Raw genomic sequence first — 16591 nt, 5'->3', positions numbered from 1 at the left:
CATCTCGGTTCAGCTCAATAAAAACAGGTGAAGCAACTCTGGATACTGAAATCAAACACTACTTTCAGGAATTAATTCTCGGGATGTGGGCGTTCCTGGCAGAGCTCATTCACTACTGACCCTCATTTAACCCTTCAGGTGGTGAGCACCCAGCACCTTCCAGTATTTTAGGAATAACCCACAGCGTGCTACAGCCAATGATGACCCTTTCTGAAAAGAGGGAAATGGCAACCAATTAAAAACCACACAATCCCACAAACAGCAAGGAGATAAATGTGCAGATAATTTGTTTTAGGGATATTGGTTGAGGAGTAAATATTGGCCAGCACACTGGAATAGCAGCCAGGGGATCCTTCATGTCCAACTGAGTGGGCAGACTAATGCCTAATCCTCTGACAGTGTAGCATTCCTTCGGCACTGCCACTGGGACAGAATGGATAAAGTTCCCAAATTACCAGAATAAGATTCGAAACCACAACCTACTGACTTGGAGGCAAGAGTCCTAACCCACAGTTAAGATTCAGTTTGGGCAGGAAAGGGAGAGATAAAGCTGTGGTGAGGGAGAGGAGACAAAATCTTACCAAGCTTCCTCAGGCGCCAGCACCTCAGGTTTGGTGAAGAGATTCAGGCACTGCTCCAGTGTGAAGTAGCCTGCTCTGGCTGCTTCGTTGGCTGAACTGGGATCTTCGACATATTCCAGCTCCTTGGATTCCACAAGCACGTACTCCTTCTGTCGCTCATTATTTTTCCAGACCATTGCCAGAGACACACCATCTGGGAGCTCCAATGGAGCATCACCTGTGCAGGAGAGAAGCCAGAACGACCCAAAGATATCAAATGATCTGGGTTGTATACCAAACATCCGAAAGATTGCTGTACGTAGCCCTGCAAAGACAGGCACCCTGATGGAAACGCCATCAATAAATCAGAGTGGCTTGATATGAAATGTTTGCAATACGAAATTCACTGTTCAACCTAAAGCTGGTTTAGGAAAATCCCCTTGCTCCCTTTCAAAGTTACTGATCTGAGGAGAAGTTCAGGCCTTGGTTTAAAATCTCACTCAAAGAGATGGCCTCTCCAACAGTGCAACATGCCCTTAGTGTAGCCCCCTCAGCACTGACCCTCCGACAGTGCGCTACTCCCTCAGTACTGACCTCCAACACACTGCACCATCAGTACTGACCCTCTGACACAGCGCACTCTCAGCACTGACCCTTCAACAGTGCGCTGCTCCCTCAGTACTAACCCTCTGACACAGCGCACTCTCAGCACTGACCCTTCAACAGTGCGCTGCTCCCTCAGTACTGACCCTCTGACACAGCGCACTCTCTGCACTGACCCTTCAACAGTGCGCTGCTCCCTCAGTACTGACTCTCCGGCACAGCGCACCCGCGGTACTGGCCCTCTGACAGTGCAGTGCTCCCTCAGTACTTCAGAGTTACAAATGACATCCACTGTGATTGTGACAAAAGTAAAATAAAAATCATTTCTTGTTCCGTCTAAATCTTTGATGCATTTGAATATACCATCATCCTCCAATACGTCGCCACGATGCAGGTACTTGCCAGCACGCCAATGCTCCCTGCTGTCTAAAATAAAAGCAAAATACTGTGGATGCTGGAATGAAGGGTCATCTAGACTTGAAACATTGGCTCTATTCCCTCTCTACAGACGCTGTCAGACCTGCTGAGATTTTCCAGCATTTTGTGTTTTTGTCTCCCTGCTGTCTGGCTGTAAATGGGGACATGGATTGGGGGTGGGTGGGGGGGGGGGGTGCTTGGTTTATTCTTTGCCTCATCACACAGTCTCCCAACATATAAATTCTGATGAAATAGGGACAGTTTACTCAGAATTATTTCATGTTCTTAGCCAGACACAGAACACTTCAGTTAACAGATGGCAGCACCCTTTGAATGTGTACACTGCAGGCTTGCCTTGTGGAACAGTTGCATTGTAGAGCTCTTCTGAAGCTGTTTCCTGGTTCTGGCAGTGATTGCTGCAGCAGGTGTCACTGACCATTTGGACAGCCTACCTTACTTGTTTGTATTTTTCCAACAACGGGCCGACAGTAAGTCCTGCTTGTGGTCAGTTACATAATGTGCCTGACAACAAGTAATTGTGCAAATGTCCTGCCCACCACTACTTCCCCCTTCTCACCATACCAGATAACGGAGTGCGTGTTTTGAAAGGGTTATACTGTTTCAGCAAGGCCCAGGTGCTGTGCAACCTGTGCAGAAGGATTTCAAAGTAACTACATTAATCGAGAGATACTCAGTGGCCAATATCCCCAAAAATAGCTGCAACTGCCCTACATTTAAAAACAGGCAATGTTGTTTTGCAACCTGGCTTTGAGTAGCAGCTGACAATACTGCAAATAAATAAAATAAACTATGCCTCACTGCGAGATTCAGACCTGGTCATAGTGTCAGCCTCACCTTTGTCTTCCATTTTCTGCTCTTTGTTTGAACAGTCAATGATCTTGAGGTAAAACTGCGGTGTGTGGAAATGCACAGACTCAGCAGGCTGCTGGTAACCAGGAACTGCCGCTATGGGTGGGTGGGAGGGGGGAAAAGAACACTGCAAGTGATTAAAGTGTGCAAAAACCATTAACTGTACAATTGCTTGCCTTATAAAGATTTTTAGTTATCAAAGCAGCCGGTCTGATAAAAATCACCTCAGTTTCAAACACATCAGATAAAATTGACTGTGCAACTATGTCGAATATCGTTTTGAAGCTCAAGGAAAAACCTTATAGTCAAAGTAAAAGTTGCTGCAAGCGAGGGTTATTGGTGTGATTGTGGAGTTAGGAGGATGGCCAAAGTTTCCAAGGGTGAGTGCTGCACCCTGTATTTACAAATCTATTTTCATTAGTTGGTTGTAGAGATCAAAAGTAACTTGATAAAATGTGCTATCTAAAATGAGAGCTGGACACAGATAAAAGCAGCACAAGATTTGTGAAAAACGATATGTAATTGCACAGATGAGTGCAGTCTTTTGGTAATTGTAGAGTATTAGAGAGGCATCAAAAATAGACAACAACTGGGATTGAATTAGTGGAGGACTTTCATTGGGTCCAGATGAAAAGTCATTAACCTGGAACATTAACTCTGTTTCTCTCTCCATTTATGTTGGCAGCTTCCAGCACTTTCTGATTTATATCAGCAAGAGTGTGCTGGGAGTGAAGGCACGTTTGTCACCTCCAATTGCTACATACTATAACCAGATAGAGTGTTCAGGTCAGCACTGAAGGTTTACGTGGTTCAGATTGCATTTAAATACTGCAATGAAAAAATGCAGAATAAGGTGACTGGTCAAATGAGGAACTGGTTTAGCTGATCTTGCCCTGGACTGATAACCATTCCCTCAGAGGCTTCAAGTCCATATGGGGAATTCCATAGCCAAGAGCAACAAATTCAGCACAGTACAAAATTCTACTTCAACATACCAGGGGTGGGTATTGAGTTGGTGTAGTGCGGGTATTGAGTTGGTGTAGTGCGGGTATTGAGTTGGTGTAGTGCGGGTATTGAGTTGGTGTAGTGCGGGTATTGAGTTGGTGTAGTGCGGGTATTGAGTTGGTGTAGTGCGGGTATTGAGTTGGTGTAGTGCGGGTATTGAGTTGGTGTAGTGCGGGTATTGAGTTGGTGTAGTGCGGGTATTGAGTTGGTGTAGTGCGGGTATTGAGTTGGTGTAGTGCGGGTATTGAGTTGGTGTAGTGCGGGTATTGAGTTGGTGTAGTGCGGGTATTGAGTTGGTGTAGTGCGGGTATTGAGTTGGTGTAGTGCGGGTATTGAGTTGGTGTAGTGCGGGTATTGAGTTGGTGTAGTGCGGGTATTGAGTTGGTGTAGTGCGGGTATTGAGTTGGTGTAGTGCGGGTATTGAGTTGGTGTAGTGCGGGTATTGAGTTGGTGTAGTGCGGGTATTGAGTTGGTGTAGTGCGGGTATTGAGTTGGTGTAGTGCGGGTATTGAGTTGGTGTAGTGCGGGTATTGAGTTGGTGTAGTGCGGGTATTGAGTTGGTGTAGTGCGGGTATTGAGTTGGTGTAGTGCGGGTATTGAGTTGGTGTAGTGCGGGTATTGAGTTGGTGTAGTGCGGGTATTGAGTTGGTGTAGTGCAGGAACGTAATAAATTGAATGCCATGGCTAATTTCAGATAATCATAATCATTTTGGCATTTTCTGTTGAAAGGATATAGAGTGGAAACATTGGTGCTCTCCCTCTCTCTTCAAAGATGGTGCCTAACTGGTTGACCATTGGTTTTTTCCCCCACTAATTCATAGGCTCATAGAATCCGTACAGCGCAGAAGGAGACCATTCGGCCCATCGAGTCTGCACTGACCACAATCCCACCCAGGCTCTATTCCCATAACCCCTCATATTTACCTTGCCAATCCCCTGACACTAGGGTCAATTTAGCATGGCCAATCAACCTAACCCGCACATCTTTGGAGTGTGGGAGGAAACCAGAGTACCTGGAGGAAACCCAATTAAGACTTTGCATTATATTCCCATGGTAAAAATCACTAAGACAACCTCTGCGCCCAGATTCAGGGAGGAGCAACATTGTAAAAACTGGCCATCTCCACTGCAGAGATAAGCAGTGCTTCATGAACAGCCTTTCCTCGCGCTCTTGTGTCTTACCCTGGAGGTGGAACCGTGTATGGATAGACAAGAGGTTCCAATTATTTTTATCTGAGACGTGTGTAGAATTCTGCTTTACCAAGAGGGAAAAGTCTCATCACCTTCAGGCTTAGGAGCTTTTTCGTACGAGGTTTCCTTCTCACTTCCAGTGTCCTCCTGTGACAGTGGCCTCAATTCTGAGAATCCGGAGTCGTAGCTGTGAATGGAATCTTTGTCTCTGCCTGGCATACTCATCCCCTTCGAGAAAGCAGAGGCCAGCAGTGGCTCAGAAACAGAGCTGCTTAAGTGGGTGCGGTGCACGGGCGTGAAGTCTCTTTCCTGGACCTCCGAGGACATCTTTCCATCGCCAGTCTCACAGCTGGTAATGTTTCCGGGGTTGGGCTGAACATTTTCCATCTTACAAGGGGGTGGGTCTGGTGAGATTCGGCCTGGCTGAAACGGGGGCTGGAACACATTGACTGAATACCTGTCACAGAATACAAGAATATCAATCTCACCATGTGCAACAGGGACACATGTAATCACACCCACTGTGGTCATGCAGCCCACCATGTTTCTGCTGGCTCTTTCAAGTGGGCAATGAGTCTCATTCTGCTGTTTTTCCCTTAACCCTGCAAGTTTCTTCTTTTTAAGTATTTATCTAGTTATTCCTTAAATTGAATCAGCTTCCACCATCCTTTATGGCGATCACAGATTTACGTAAAAAGATTTTTCATTTCCTGTCTGTTTTTTTGCTAATTATCTGAAATCTGTCCCCTCTGGTGGCCCACCATCCTGTCAGAGGAACATTTCTTATTTAGTCTCAATTTCCTCAGTGCTGTGTTCTGTGGGAGGTGGACAGTTTCCTGCCAGCAACATTTGCTTGTCCTACAAGTAAATGAGAGTTCCTCCTCACTGGTGAGACAGCACCTCGAATACTGTGTGCAGTTTTGGTCTCTTTATTTACCGCAGGAGGCTGCTCGAAGGGGGTTTGCAAATTGATACCTGGAATGAGCAGGTTGTTTTGAGGATAGGTTGTAAAGGCTGGGCTTCTTTTCACTGGAGTTTGGAAGAGTGAGGGCGGACTGGATTGAAGCACAGTAAGAAGTCTCACAACACTAGGTTAAAGCCTAACAGGTTTATTTTGTTAGCACATTGGTATTGACAAGGTAGACATTGAAAGGATGATTCCTCTTGTGCGTGAGTCCAGCACTAAGGGGCACGGTTTTAAAATTAGGGATCACCCTTATAGGACAGAGATGAGATTTTTGTTTTTTACTCAGTTGTGCGAACTCTCCGCCTGAAAGGGTGATGGAGGCGGGAACCCTCAACATTCACGGAGCACTTACATGAACACTTCAAATGCCATAGCATACAAGGCTGCAGACCAATGCTGGAAAATGGGATTAGAATAGATAGGTGCTTGATAGCTGGCACCAACACGATGGGCCGAATGGTGCCGTTAAATTCTGACTTTGGAACTCTGGTGGAAGTGGGATCACTGAATATTTTTAAGGCGGAGGTAGATAGATTCATATTAGGGAAAGGAATCAAAAGATTGTCAGGGGAGGGGGGGCATGTGGAACGCAGCGTACAGATCAGCATGATCTTATTGAATAATGGAGCAGCTGCTTCAAGGGGCTGAATGGCCTACTTCTGCTCCTGTTTAGTTTGTTTGAAGCTGGAGGCATAAGCCCCATGTTGTTGGAGTGCTTCAGACAGATCTGAACGTGCATGTATAGCTGCTCATGTGAGTTTATCGGATGCAGAGTGGGGGTGGACTATAGCCAAATTGCTGGGGGCAGGGGGGTAGGGGGGTCACTTACTAAGCTGACTCTGCCAGCTGGGTGGTTATAAACCAATCAGGGCGATGTCAGAACAGCAAGTACATTATATTTGTTTTCAGACTGAGTAAATCCCAGAAAGGTGTGTATCAGGAGAGAAGCTGGATGCAGTGTAGCTCCTTCCATCTGCTTCATTGTGACGGTGAGGATCAGCACGGATCTTTAATCCTGGTCAGTACACACTGCTCTTCAACATCACAGTTATTTGCTCCCAGCCCAGGGACACCAAGTCCAATGGCAGCACAGCAACCCACTCCTCTATCGATGATGATCAGCTAACTCAGCACAGACCGTACATAGTTCACAGGGCATTTAAATTCACACCACAAAGTCCAGGCGTTGGTGGAACAATGAAATCAGCAGCCTGCCACATGACTAGTGGGTCAAAAAAAAATCCCAGTCACTAAAAGCCTTCTTGTATTGTCACTATCCAAATGATTCACAAAACTCCTCAGCAATGTTGAGATAATGTGAAAGGCATGCGAGTGTGTTAAAACTTTTGTTTCCCGAGTCAGTGGGAGTATGGGGCAGCTGTTACTTGAAGCCAGTGTTGCGTTAATCTGTACAGCTCATTTACATTTTTAAAAGCACAGTACCTGGAATATCCCTCCAGCAGCTGGGAGAGTCTGGAGTAGGTGAGTCGTGACTCAGGGACACTGATTATGAAGGGGCAGCCGATGTTCTCTGCTCTGCACTGGTTTTTATGATCTGACCAATGGTTCATTTGACAAGTCCTGCAGGTATGGTGGGGTGGGGAAGAGAGAGAGAGAGAGAAAGTAATTCCAAACGGCTTCTAAAGCACGAGTCCTATGTTACCAAATGGCCAATTCTCACTGCCAGTGCATTAGAGTCTTGACACAAAGCTTTCCATTCCAAATTAGTACTGAGTGTGTCATGCTGCCAAAGCTTTTTGTTACGTGGCTCAATTATGCAGGGAGCCATTCTTTGCAAACAAAAGGAACACGGTCAAGCCTCGTGTCCTTTTTGAATTGCCCAGCAGCGCCAGGTTCCTGACTGCTTTCTCCAAAGCAACACCTCAGCCAATCAGCCAGCTTTGCCAACCAATCAGCAGGCTTTTCTCCTGCTGTATAAATTGTTGTGATCGTTTGAAGTTTGGCATTCTTGCATTTGTCCTGATGTGTAATGCAAAAAGCTTTGGCAACATTCCATCAATATTCAAGTTCTGCACTACCAAGCGACTCAAAAAAATTCTTTGCAATGTTTAAAATAACTTTTCTTCCAAGGAGCCCTAATTTGGTTGGGAGATTGATAGTATTTTCTCACGGGGCAGATCAGCTCACACTTTGACCCAATTGGCTGTCCATGGGGGCTTCAGTGGTGTAGTGGCTATATTATTGAATCCGCATCCCAGAGACCTGGATTATTTATCCAGTGAACAGGAGTTCAATTCCCACTGTGCAGTTTCAGAATTTGAATTCTGTTTTAAAAAGAAAATCTGGAAATAACTTTCAAAAGGTAATTGGATTATTTTTAGAGAGAGGAGCTTAACTAACAAAGAACAAAGAACAGTACAGCACAGGAAACAGGCCCTTCGGCCCTCCAAGCCTGTGCCGCTCCTTGGTCCAACTCGACCAATCGTTTGTATCCCTCCATTCCCAGGCTGCTCATGTGACTATCCAGGTAAGTCTTAAACGATGTCAGCGTGCCTGCCTCCACCACCCTACTTGGCAGCGGATTCCAGGCCCCCACCACCCTCTGTGTAAAAAAACATCCCTCTAATATCTGAGTTATACTTCGCCCCTCTCATCTTGAGCCCGTGAACCCTCGTGAACGTCACTTCTGATCTGGGAAAAAGCTTCCCACCGTTCACCCTATCTATCCCCTTCATAATCTTGTACACAATATAAGAACTTTTTCATAGAATCGACACTAGCACAATGGGCCAAATGGCCTCCTTCTGAGCCAGGTATGAAACACTGGTTTCTGTAAAAGTGACCAAGAAGCTGTTAATCTGTTCAATAAAAGCCCAACTGGTTCACTAATGTCCTTTAGTGAAGGAAACTTGCCCTGCTTCGTTCCCCAGTCTGACTCCATCCCCACAACGTTTAGCGATTTACTCTTTTAACTGTCCTCGATTCAATCTAGCAAGTTGTACCAAACTTATATAGAGCAACTAGATATGGGCAATAAATGCTAGCCTTGCTGGTAGTGCTCACAGGGGAAGAATGGGAAGGAGGTTTATGCTATTTTGAGCACAGTCCTGTGCAGAAGTTTTGCATTGTGAGAGCTGCCATCACTGGGGTCAAGCGATCGCTATTCCACCAGAGAAGAGTGAGCAGACACGAAAATGAGAAAGAAAATCCGCGGCCACATTTGGTGCTTATATCAGTATCGTGTGGATTTGAAGAGCTGACTCACTGGTTGCAGTAGGCGACGCGGTAACAACTGGTGCAACGCCGCAGCTTTTCATCGGGCTGCTGTGGTTTCTGACAGGCGGCACACTTGTTGATTGGGATGTTGGGGATTAACAGCCGCTATAGACAGAAAGAGGCAGCAAGTCAGACATGTATCCCAGCTGGGGAGACACTCAATACACAATTAAAAATCACAAGTAACAAGAACAGCAACCGAGAACAGCTAATGCGTTCAAAGGTCATTATTGGGCAAGATTAAAAAATGTATCATATTCAGTAATCATTAAGATTGAGAATGGTCACAAGAGCAGACAAAAATCAGCCTGGTTAACAGTCTTTAACAAAGCTTTAACAATGAGAACTGAATCTGTTCCACGGTTAGTACAACTCAGCTCAACAAATTATTTTAACTAGGAAAATCAGTTGGGGTTTTAATCACAATCCAAAATCATCATGGCTGTTTTTACTGATGTGGAGATGCCGGCGTTGGACTGGGGTAAACACAGTAAGAAGTTTAACAACACCAGGTTAAAGTCCAACAGGTTTATTTGGTAGCAAAAGCCACACAAGCTTTCGGAGCTGCAAGCCCCTTCTTCAGGTGAGTGGGAATTCTGTTCACAAACAGGGCATATAAAGACACAGACTCAATTTACATGAATAATGGTTGGAATGCGAATCTGCTTTCTTGCATCTTTGTAGAAACTTGATGTCTGTGTCGATATGCGCGATCTTCTTGGAGATCCTCTCCACTTGGAGCCCCTCCCCACTTGGAGCCGGCAGTGGGTGGCTTTTGCTACCAAATAAACCTGTTGGACTTTAACCTGGTGTTGTTAAACTTCTTACTGTGTTTACCCCAGTCCAATGCCGGCATCTCCACATCATGACTACCAGAGACACCGCAAACTGCCGGCTCCAAGTGGAGAGGATCTCCAAGAAGATCGCGCATATCGACACAGACATCAAGTTTCTACAAAGATGCAAGAAAGCAGATTCGCATTCCAACCATTATTCATGTAAATTGAGTTTGTGTCTTTATATGCTCTGTTTGTGAACAGAATTCCCACTCACCTGAAGAAGGTGCTTGCAGCTCCGAAAGCTTGTGTGGCTTTTGCTACCAAATAAACCTGTTGGACTTTAACCTGGTGTTGTTAAACTTCTTACTGTTTTTACTGATACCAGGTTTTTACACAAAACTGAGTTCTCAATATGCCGTGGTGGGATTTGAACTCTCATTCTCCTGGTTACCAGTTTAAGCCTCTGGATCACTAGTCCAGTAACAACCATGACCACAGCCAGCCGACATACAAGTGCTTAAATGGCACCCTCAGACTGGTGCCTATGAAACCCAGGGACGGAGTGCAATGTCTGACAAAGTGCAAACCTACAGACATTTCATGAATGCTGACCAGCCAGTATTAAAGGCAGAGCCAAACAGCAAGAAGTGAAGGAAGTACCTGTTGCACATTCAGTTCAAGCACCTTCTCCTTTGCAAGGTCTTTAGTCAGCACCTCAAAGCAGAAGAGTGTATCACTGGGTGTCACTGTATCCAAGGACTGAGATGATATAAATATCCGATGGAACCTACTCCTTACAACCTACAGGAGGGAAAAAATCATCGAACAAGTCAAGGAAAAATCAGAGATCAGAAATCAGTATACAATCCAGGGCTTTTTATAAATGCAACCCTAATTAAATGAGGATTAGTAGGTCATTCGACACGTGAAGCATCTCACCGAGGCCAGGCCACTACTCAATGTCCACAATGGCACAATGTCGAAGCTGGAGTCACTGGACCGTACTGGGGCCGTAATAATTTACCATCCCTAGGAACAATTTTAACTCCGTCGTGTCCTGGGCAGCACGGTGGCAAGCACTGCTGCTTCACAGCACCAGGGACCCGGGTTCCATTCCCGGGGCACTGTGGCAAGCACTGCTGCTTCACAGCACCAGGGACCCGGGTTCCATTCCCGGGGCACTGTGGCAAGCACTGCTGCTTCACAGCACCAGGGACCCAGCCGGGTTCTATTTCCGGTTTGGGTCACTGTCTGTGCGGAGTCTGCACGTTCCCCGTGGGCTTCCTCCGGGTGCTCCGGTTTCCTCCCACAGTCTGAAAGACATGCTGGTTAGATGCACTGGCCGTGCTGAATTCTCCCTCAGTGTACCCAAACAGGTGCCAGAGTGTGGCGACTAGGGGATTTTCAAAGTAACTTCATTGCAGTGTTAATGTAAGCCTACTTGTGACACTAATAAATAAACTTTAAAACTTAGGCTGTGGTACTTCTTAGATAGTTTCATCTTGTCCTCTGGGGGCTGGAGACCTTGAAGCCAAGGTCTGCAACCCCATCTGCCTGGAAAATGCATTTCTCCTTTTAAGTGGATGCCTACTGCTTTAAATCCTTTTAGGGTCTCCACACTGTCTCCATCAAACACTCCCAGGACAGGTACAGCACGGGGTTAGATACAGAGTAAAGCTCCCTCTACACTGTCCCATCAAACACTCCCAGGACAGGTACAGCACGGGGTAAGATACAGAGTAAAGCTCCCTCTACACTGTCCCATCAAACACTCCCAGGACAGGTACAGCACGGGGTTAGATACAGAGTAAAGCTCCCTCTACACTGTCCCATCAAACACTCCCACACACACAGCACGGGGTTAGATCAAAGAACAAAGAAAATTACAGCACAGGAACAGGCCCTTCGACCCTCCAAGCCTGCACCGACCATGCTGCCCAATTGAAATAAAACCCCCTACCCTTCCGAGGACCATATCCCTCTATTCATAGAACATAGAACATAGAACATTACAGCGCAGAACAGGCCCTTCGGCCCACGATGTTGCACCGACCAGTTAAAAAAAAAAACTGTGACCCTCCAACCTAAACCAATTTCTTTTCGTCCATGAACCTATCTACGGATCTCTTAAACGCCCCCAAACTAGGCGCATTTACTACTGATGCTGGCAGGGCATTCCAATCCCTCACCACCCTCTGGGTAAAGAACCTACCCCTGACATCGGTTCTATAACTACCCCCCCTCAATTTAAAGCCATGCCCCCTCGTGCTGGATTTCTCCATCAGAGGAAAAAGGCTATCACTATCCACCCTATCTAAACCTCTAATCATCTTATATGTTTCAATAAGATCCCCTCTTAGCCGCCGCCTTTCCAGCGAAAACAATCCCAAATCCCTCAGCCTCTCCTCATAGGATCTCCCCTCCATACCAGGCAACATCCTGGTAAACCTCCTCTGCACCCTCTCCAAAGCCTCCACATCCTTCCTGTAATGTGGGGACCAGAACTGCACACAGTACTCCAAGTGCGGCCGCACCAGAGTTGTGTACAGTTGCAACATAACGCTACGACTCCTAAATTCAATCCCCCTACCAATAAACGCCAAGACACCATATGCCTTCTTAACAACCTTATCTACTTGATTCCCAACTTTCAGGGATCTATGCACACATACACCTAGATCCCTCTGCTCCTCCACACTATTCAAAGTCCTCCCGTTAGCCCTATACTCAACACATCTGTTATTCCTACCAAAGTGAATTACCTCACACTTCTCCGCATTAAACTCCATCCGCCACCTCTCGGCCCAACTTTGCAACCTGTCTAAGTCTTCCTGCAAACTACAACACCCTTCCTCACTGTCTACCACACCACCGACTTTGGTGTCATCAGCAAATTTGCTAATCCACCCAACTATACCCTCATCCAGATCATTAATAAATATTACAAACAGCAGTGGCCCCAAAACAGATCCCTGAGGTACACCACTTGTAACCGCACTCCATGATGAATATTTACTATCAACCACCACCCTCTGTTTCCTATCCGCTAGCCAATTCCTGATCCAATTTCCTAGATCACCCCCAATCCCATACATCTGCATTTTCTGCAGAAGCCTACCATGGTGAACCTTATCAAACGCCTTACTAAAATCCATATATACCACGTCCACTGCCTTGCCCCCATCCACCTCCTTGGTCACTTTCTCAAAAAACTCAATAAGGTTAGTAAGGCACGACCTACCTGCCACAAAACCATGCTGACTATCACCTATCAATTCATTACTCTCCAAATAACTATAAATCCTATCCCTTATAATTTTTTCCAACATTCCCATCCTATTCGTGTATTTGTCAAGACGCCCCTTAAAAGTCACTACCGTATCTGCTTCAACTACCTCCCCCGGCAGCGAGTTCCAGGCACCCACCACCCACTGTATAAAAAACATGCCTCGTACATCTCCTTTAAACCTTGCCCCTCGCACCTTAAACCTACGTCCCCTCGTAATTGACTCTTCCACCTGGGAAAAAGCTTGACTATCCACTCTGTCCACGTCCCTCAATCTTGTAGACTTCTATCAGGTCGCCCCTGAACCTCCGTCGTTCCAGTGAGAACAAAGCAAGTTTCTCCAACCTCTTCTCAGAGCTAATGCCCTCCATACCAGGCAACATCCTGGTAAATCTTTTCTGTACCCTCTCCAAAGCCTCCACATCTTTTTGGTAGTGTGGCGACCGGAATTGAACACTATATTCCAAGTGCGACCTAACTAAGGTTCTATTAACCTGCAACATGACTTGTTAATTTTTAAACTCAGTGCCCCGGCCGATGAAGGCAAGCATGCCGTATGCCTTCTTGACTACCTTCTCCACCTGCATTGCCACTTTCAGTGACCTGTGTACCTGTACACCCAGATCCCTTTGCCTATCAATACTCGTAAGGGTTCTGCCATTTACTGTATATTTCCTATCTGTATTAGACCTTCCAAAATGCATTACTTCACATTTGTCCGGATTAAACTCCGTCTGCCATCTCTCCGCCCAAGTCTCCAACCGATCTATATCTTGTTGTATCCTCTGACGGTCATCATCGCTATCCGCAAATCCACCTACCTGTGTGTCATCCGCAAACTTACTCATCAAACCAGCTACATTTTCTTCCAAATCATTCATAAATATTACGAACAGCAAAGGTCCCAGCACTGATCCCCGAGGAACGCCACTTGTCACAGCCCTCCATTCCGAAACACACCCTTCCACTGCTACCTTCTGTCTTCTATGACTGAGCCAGTTCTGTATCCACCTTGCCAGTGCACCTCTGATCCCATGCAACCTCACCTTCTGCACTAGTCTGCCATGAGGGACCTTGTCAAAGGCCTTACTGAAGTCCATGTAGACAACATCCACTGCCCTACCCTCATCAATCGTCTTCGTCACTTCCTTGAAAAACTCGATCAAGTTAGTGAGACACGACCTCCCCTTCACAAAACCATGTTGCCTCTCGTTAATACATTCACTTATTTCCAAGTGGGAGTAAATCTTGTCTCGAAGAATCCGCTCCAATAATTTCCCTACCACTGATGTAAGGCTCATCGGCCTGTAATTACCTGGGTTATTCTTGCTACCCTTCGTAAACAAAGGAACAATATTGGCTATTTTTCAATTCTCTGGGACCTCCCCTATAGCCAGTGAGGATACAAGGATTTCTCTCAAGGCCCCAGCAATTTCCTCCCTTGCCTCTCTCAGTATTCTGGGATATATCCCATCAGACCCTGGTGACTTGTCTACCCTAATGTTTCTCAAGAACCCCAATACCTCCTCCTTTTTAATCTCAACATGGTACAGAGATAGAGTAAAGCTCCCCCTAAACTGTCCTCCATCAAACAGTCCCAGGGCAGGTACAGCATGGGGTTAGATACAGAATAAAGCTCCCTCTACACTGTCCCCATCAAACAGTCCCAGGACAGGTACAGCACGGGGTTAGATACAGAGTAAAGCTCCTTCTACACCGTCCCCATCAAACACTCCCAGGACAGGTACAGCACGGGGTTAGATACAGAGTAAAGCTCCTTCTATTGCTCCCAATGTGTCTCAACTGCGACCTTCAATGGTATCCGTTGTTCCCTTTTATCCTGCGTTATGAGCGAGATGGTAAATGCAGTGCTGTGTTAACATCCCATGCTCACTAGCAAGAGGACATTACTTAAATGAATTCCATTTAGACTTTTATCCCATCTCTCAAACTCTGTTTGGACATATTTTACTAAGTTTCATTACATCACTTCCTGCCGCTCATTCCCACTTCCTCCTGACTGCCGAATTTTTCAACTCAACCTTTTAAGTCTTCAAAGAAAATGAGAATAATTTTTCAATGAGCCTCTCTGATATTTTACTCACAGGTGTGTCCTGGACATTACTCTCATTTCTGGAGGCTCCAGGGCAATCTCGGTGGGTTGGCACCTCTATACTCAAGGCTGTAATTACAGTTTGGTAAAGGCCAGCCTCAAATCCATGCCCCAGCCACCTGTCCTGCTGGTGTTTCGAAGCCATGCCACCTGTTAGTTTGAGAGACTAACCTCAGTCAGTCGCAGTGCATCAGCTTTCACCTTCATATTCCGGGAGATAGCATCAAGGACATCGCCGGCGCTAGCATTCTCCTTACTGACACTCACTAAGATCTGGCAGCAGCAAGAAGAAAGGGAAAATCCATTCAACAACAACTTACATTATTTAGTGTCCTTTAAAATGCCCTATGGTGCTTCGCAGGAGCATTACAGAAACAACAACAAATAGGGTTTGAAAGAAAAAAAACGATAAGGTAAAATTAATGCCTCTGTCGTATTCAGCATGAACTAAATGAATTATTAACACAAACTGAGGTTAATGGGTATGATATTATAGCCATTACAGAGACACGGTTCCTAGGAAATCAAAACGGAATGTGTCCGCTGCCCTTGTCCTTCTAGATGGTAATGGTTGTGGGTTTGGAAGGAGCCCTGGTGATTTTCTACAGTGCATCTTGTAGGTGGTGTTCACTGCTGCCACTGTGCGTCGGTGGTGGAGACAGTGAATGTTTGTGGAAATGGTGTCAATCAAGCAGTTGCTTTGTATTGGATGATTTTGGGCTTCGAGTGTTATTGGAGCTGCACATATCCAGGCAAGTGGGCAGTATTCCATCACACTCCTGACTGGTGCTTTCTCGATGGTGGACAGGCTTTGGGGATTCAGAAATGAGTTACTCGCTGCAAGATTCTTAGCCTCTAACCTACTTCTGTATCCACACTATACGGCCAGTCCAGTTCACTTTCTAATCAACAGTAAACCCCAGGATGTTGATTGTAGGGGATTTAGCGATGATAATGTCATTGAATATCAAGGAAAGATGGGCAGATTCCTTTTTGTTCGAGATGGTCATTGCCTGATACTCGCATGGGACAAATGTTATTTGCTACTTGTCAGCCCAAGCTGGATATTGTCTCGGTCATGCTGATTTTGGACATGGACTGCTGCAGTATCCAAGTCGGTCACGAATGGTGCAATCAGGGAACATCCCCACTTCTGGCCTTATGATAGCAGAAAGGTCATTGATGAAGCAGCTGTAGAAGCTTGCGCCTAGGACCAAGGGCAGTTAAAAGCAATCACATTGCTGTGGGGTTGGAATCACATGCAGGCCAGAGCAGGTAAGGACAGCAGATGTCCTTCCCTAAAGGACATTAGTGAACATCCTTTTTCATGACAATCAACAATGGTTTCAGGATTATTGTTACGGAGAACACAGCACGAGACAATTCAGGAGATGTCTCAAAATGGAACACAGGTTTATAAAAAATATGACCTCAGTATCACAACACTGGAGGTCTGGAAATTGGGTTTGGCAATCTCCTTTGGAGGAAAGTCAGCATTCGCCACGTTACCAAGAGTTGATAGTCACTACTGTTGTTTTGTCCAGAACTGCTCCCATTAACACA

The 16591-nt window shown here is 45.9% G+C and overlaps 1 protein-coding gene across 1 annotated transcript in view; it reads right to left on the bottom strand.

The window, feature by feature from the left end:
- Positions 1 to 16591, bottom strand: part of usp19 (ubiquitin specific peptidase 19) — a 111617-nt gene that overhangs the window by 17978 nt on the left and 77048 nt on the right. Inside the window, exons 17-23 of the mRNA XM_078203740.1 lie at positions 15200 to 15301; positions 10290 to 10430; positions 8840 to 8955; positions 7057 to 7194; positions 4739 to 5103; positions 2436 to 2546; positions 582 to 798 (exon numbers count right to left, since the gene is read on the bottom strand). Coding sequence (XP_078059866.1) covers positions 582 to 798; positions 2436 to 2546; positions 4739 to 5103; positions 7057 to 7194; positions 8840 to 8955; positions 10290 to 10430; positions 15200 to 15301 — 1190 coding nt within the window. The remainder of the gene's footprint in view (positions 1 to 581; positions 799 to 2435; positions 2547 to 4738; positions 5104 to 7056; positions 7195 to 8839; positions 8956 to 10289; positions 10431 to 15199; positions 15302 to 16591) is intronic.

The sequence above is a fragment of the Mustelus asterias genome, chromosome 3, assembly GCF_964213995.1.
Source record: "Mustelus asterias chromosome 3, sMusAst1.hap1.1, whole genome shotgun sequence".
NCBI lineage: Eukaryota > Metazoa > Chordata > Chondrichthyes > Carcharhiniformes > Triakidae > Mustelus > Mustelus asterias.
The sequence above is the reverse complement of the archived record's forward strand: the minus strand, read 5'-3'. Positions and strand labels throughout refer to the sequence as shown.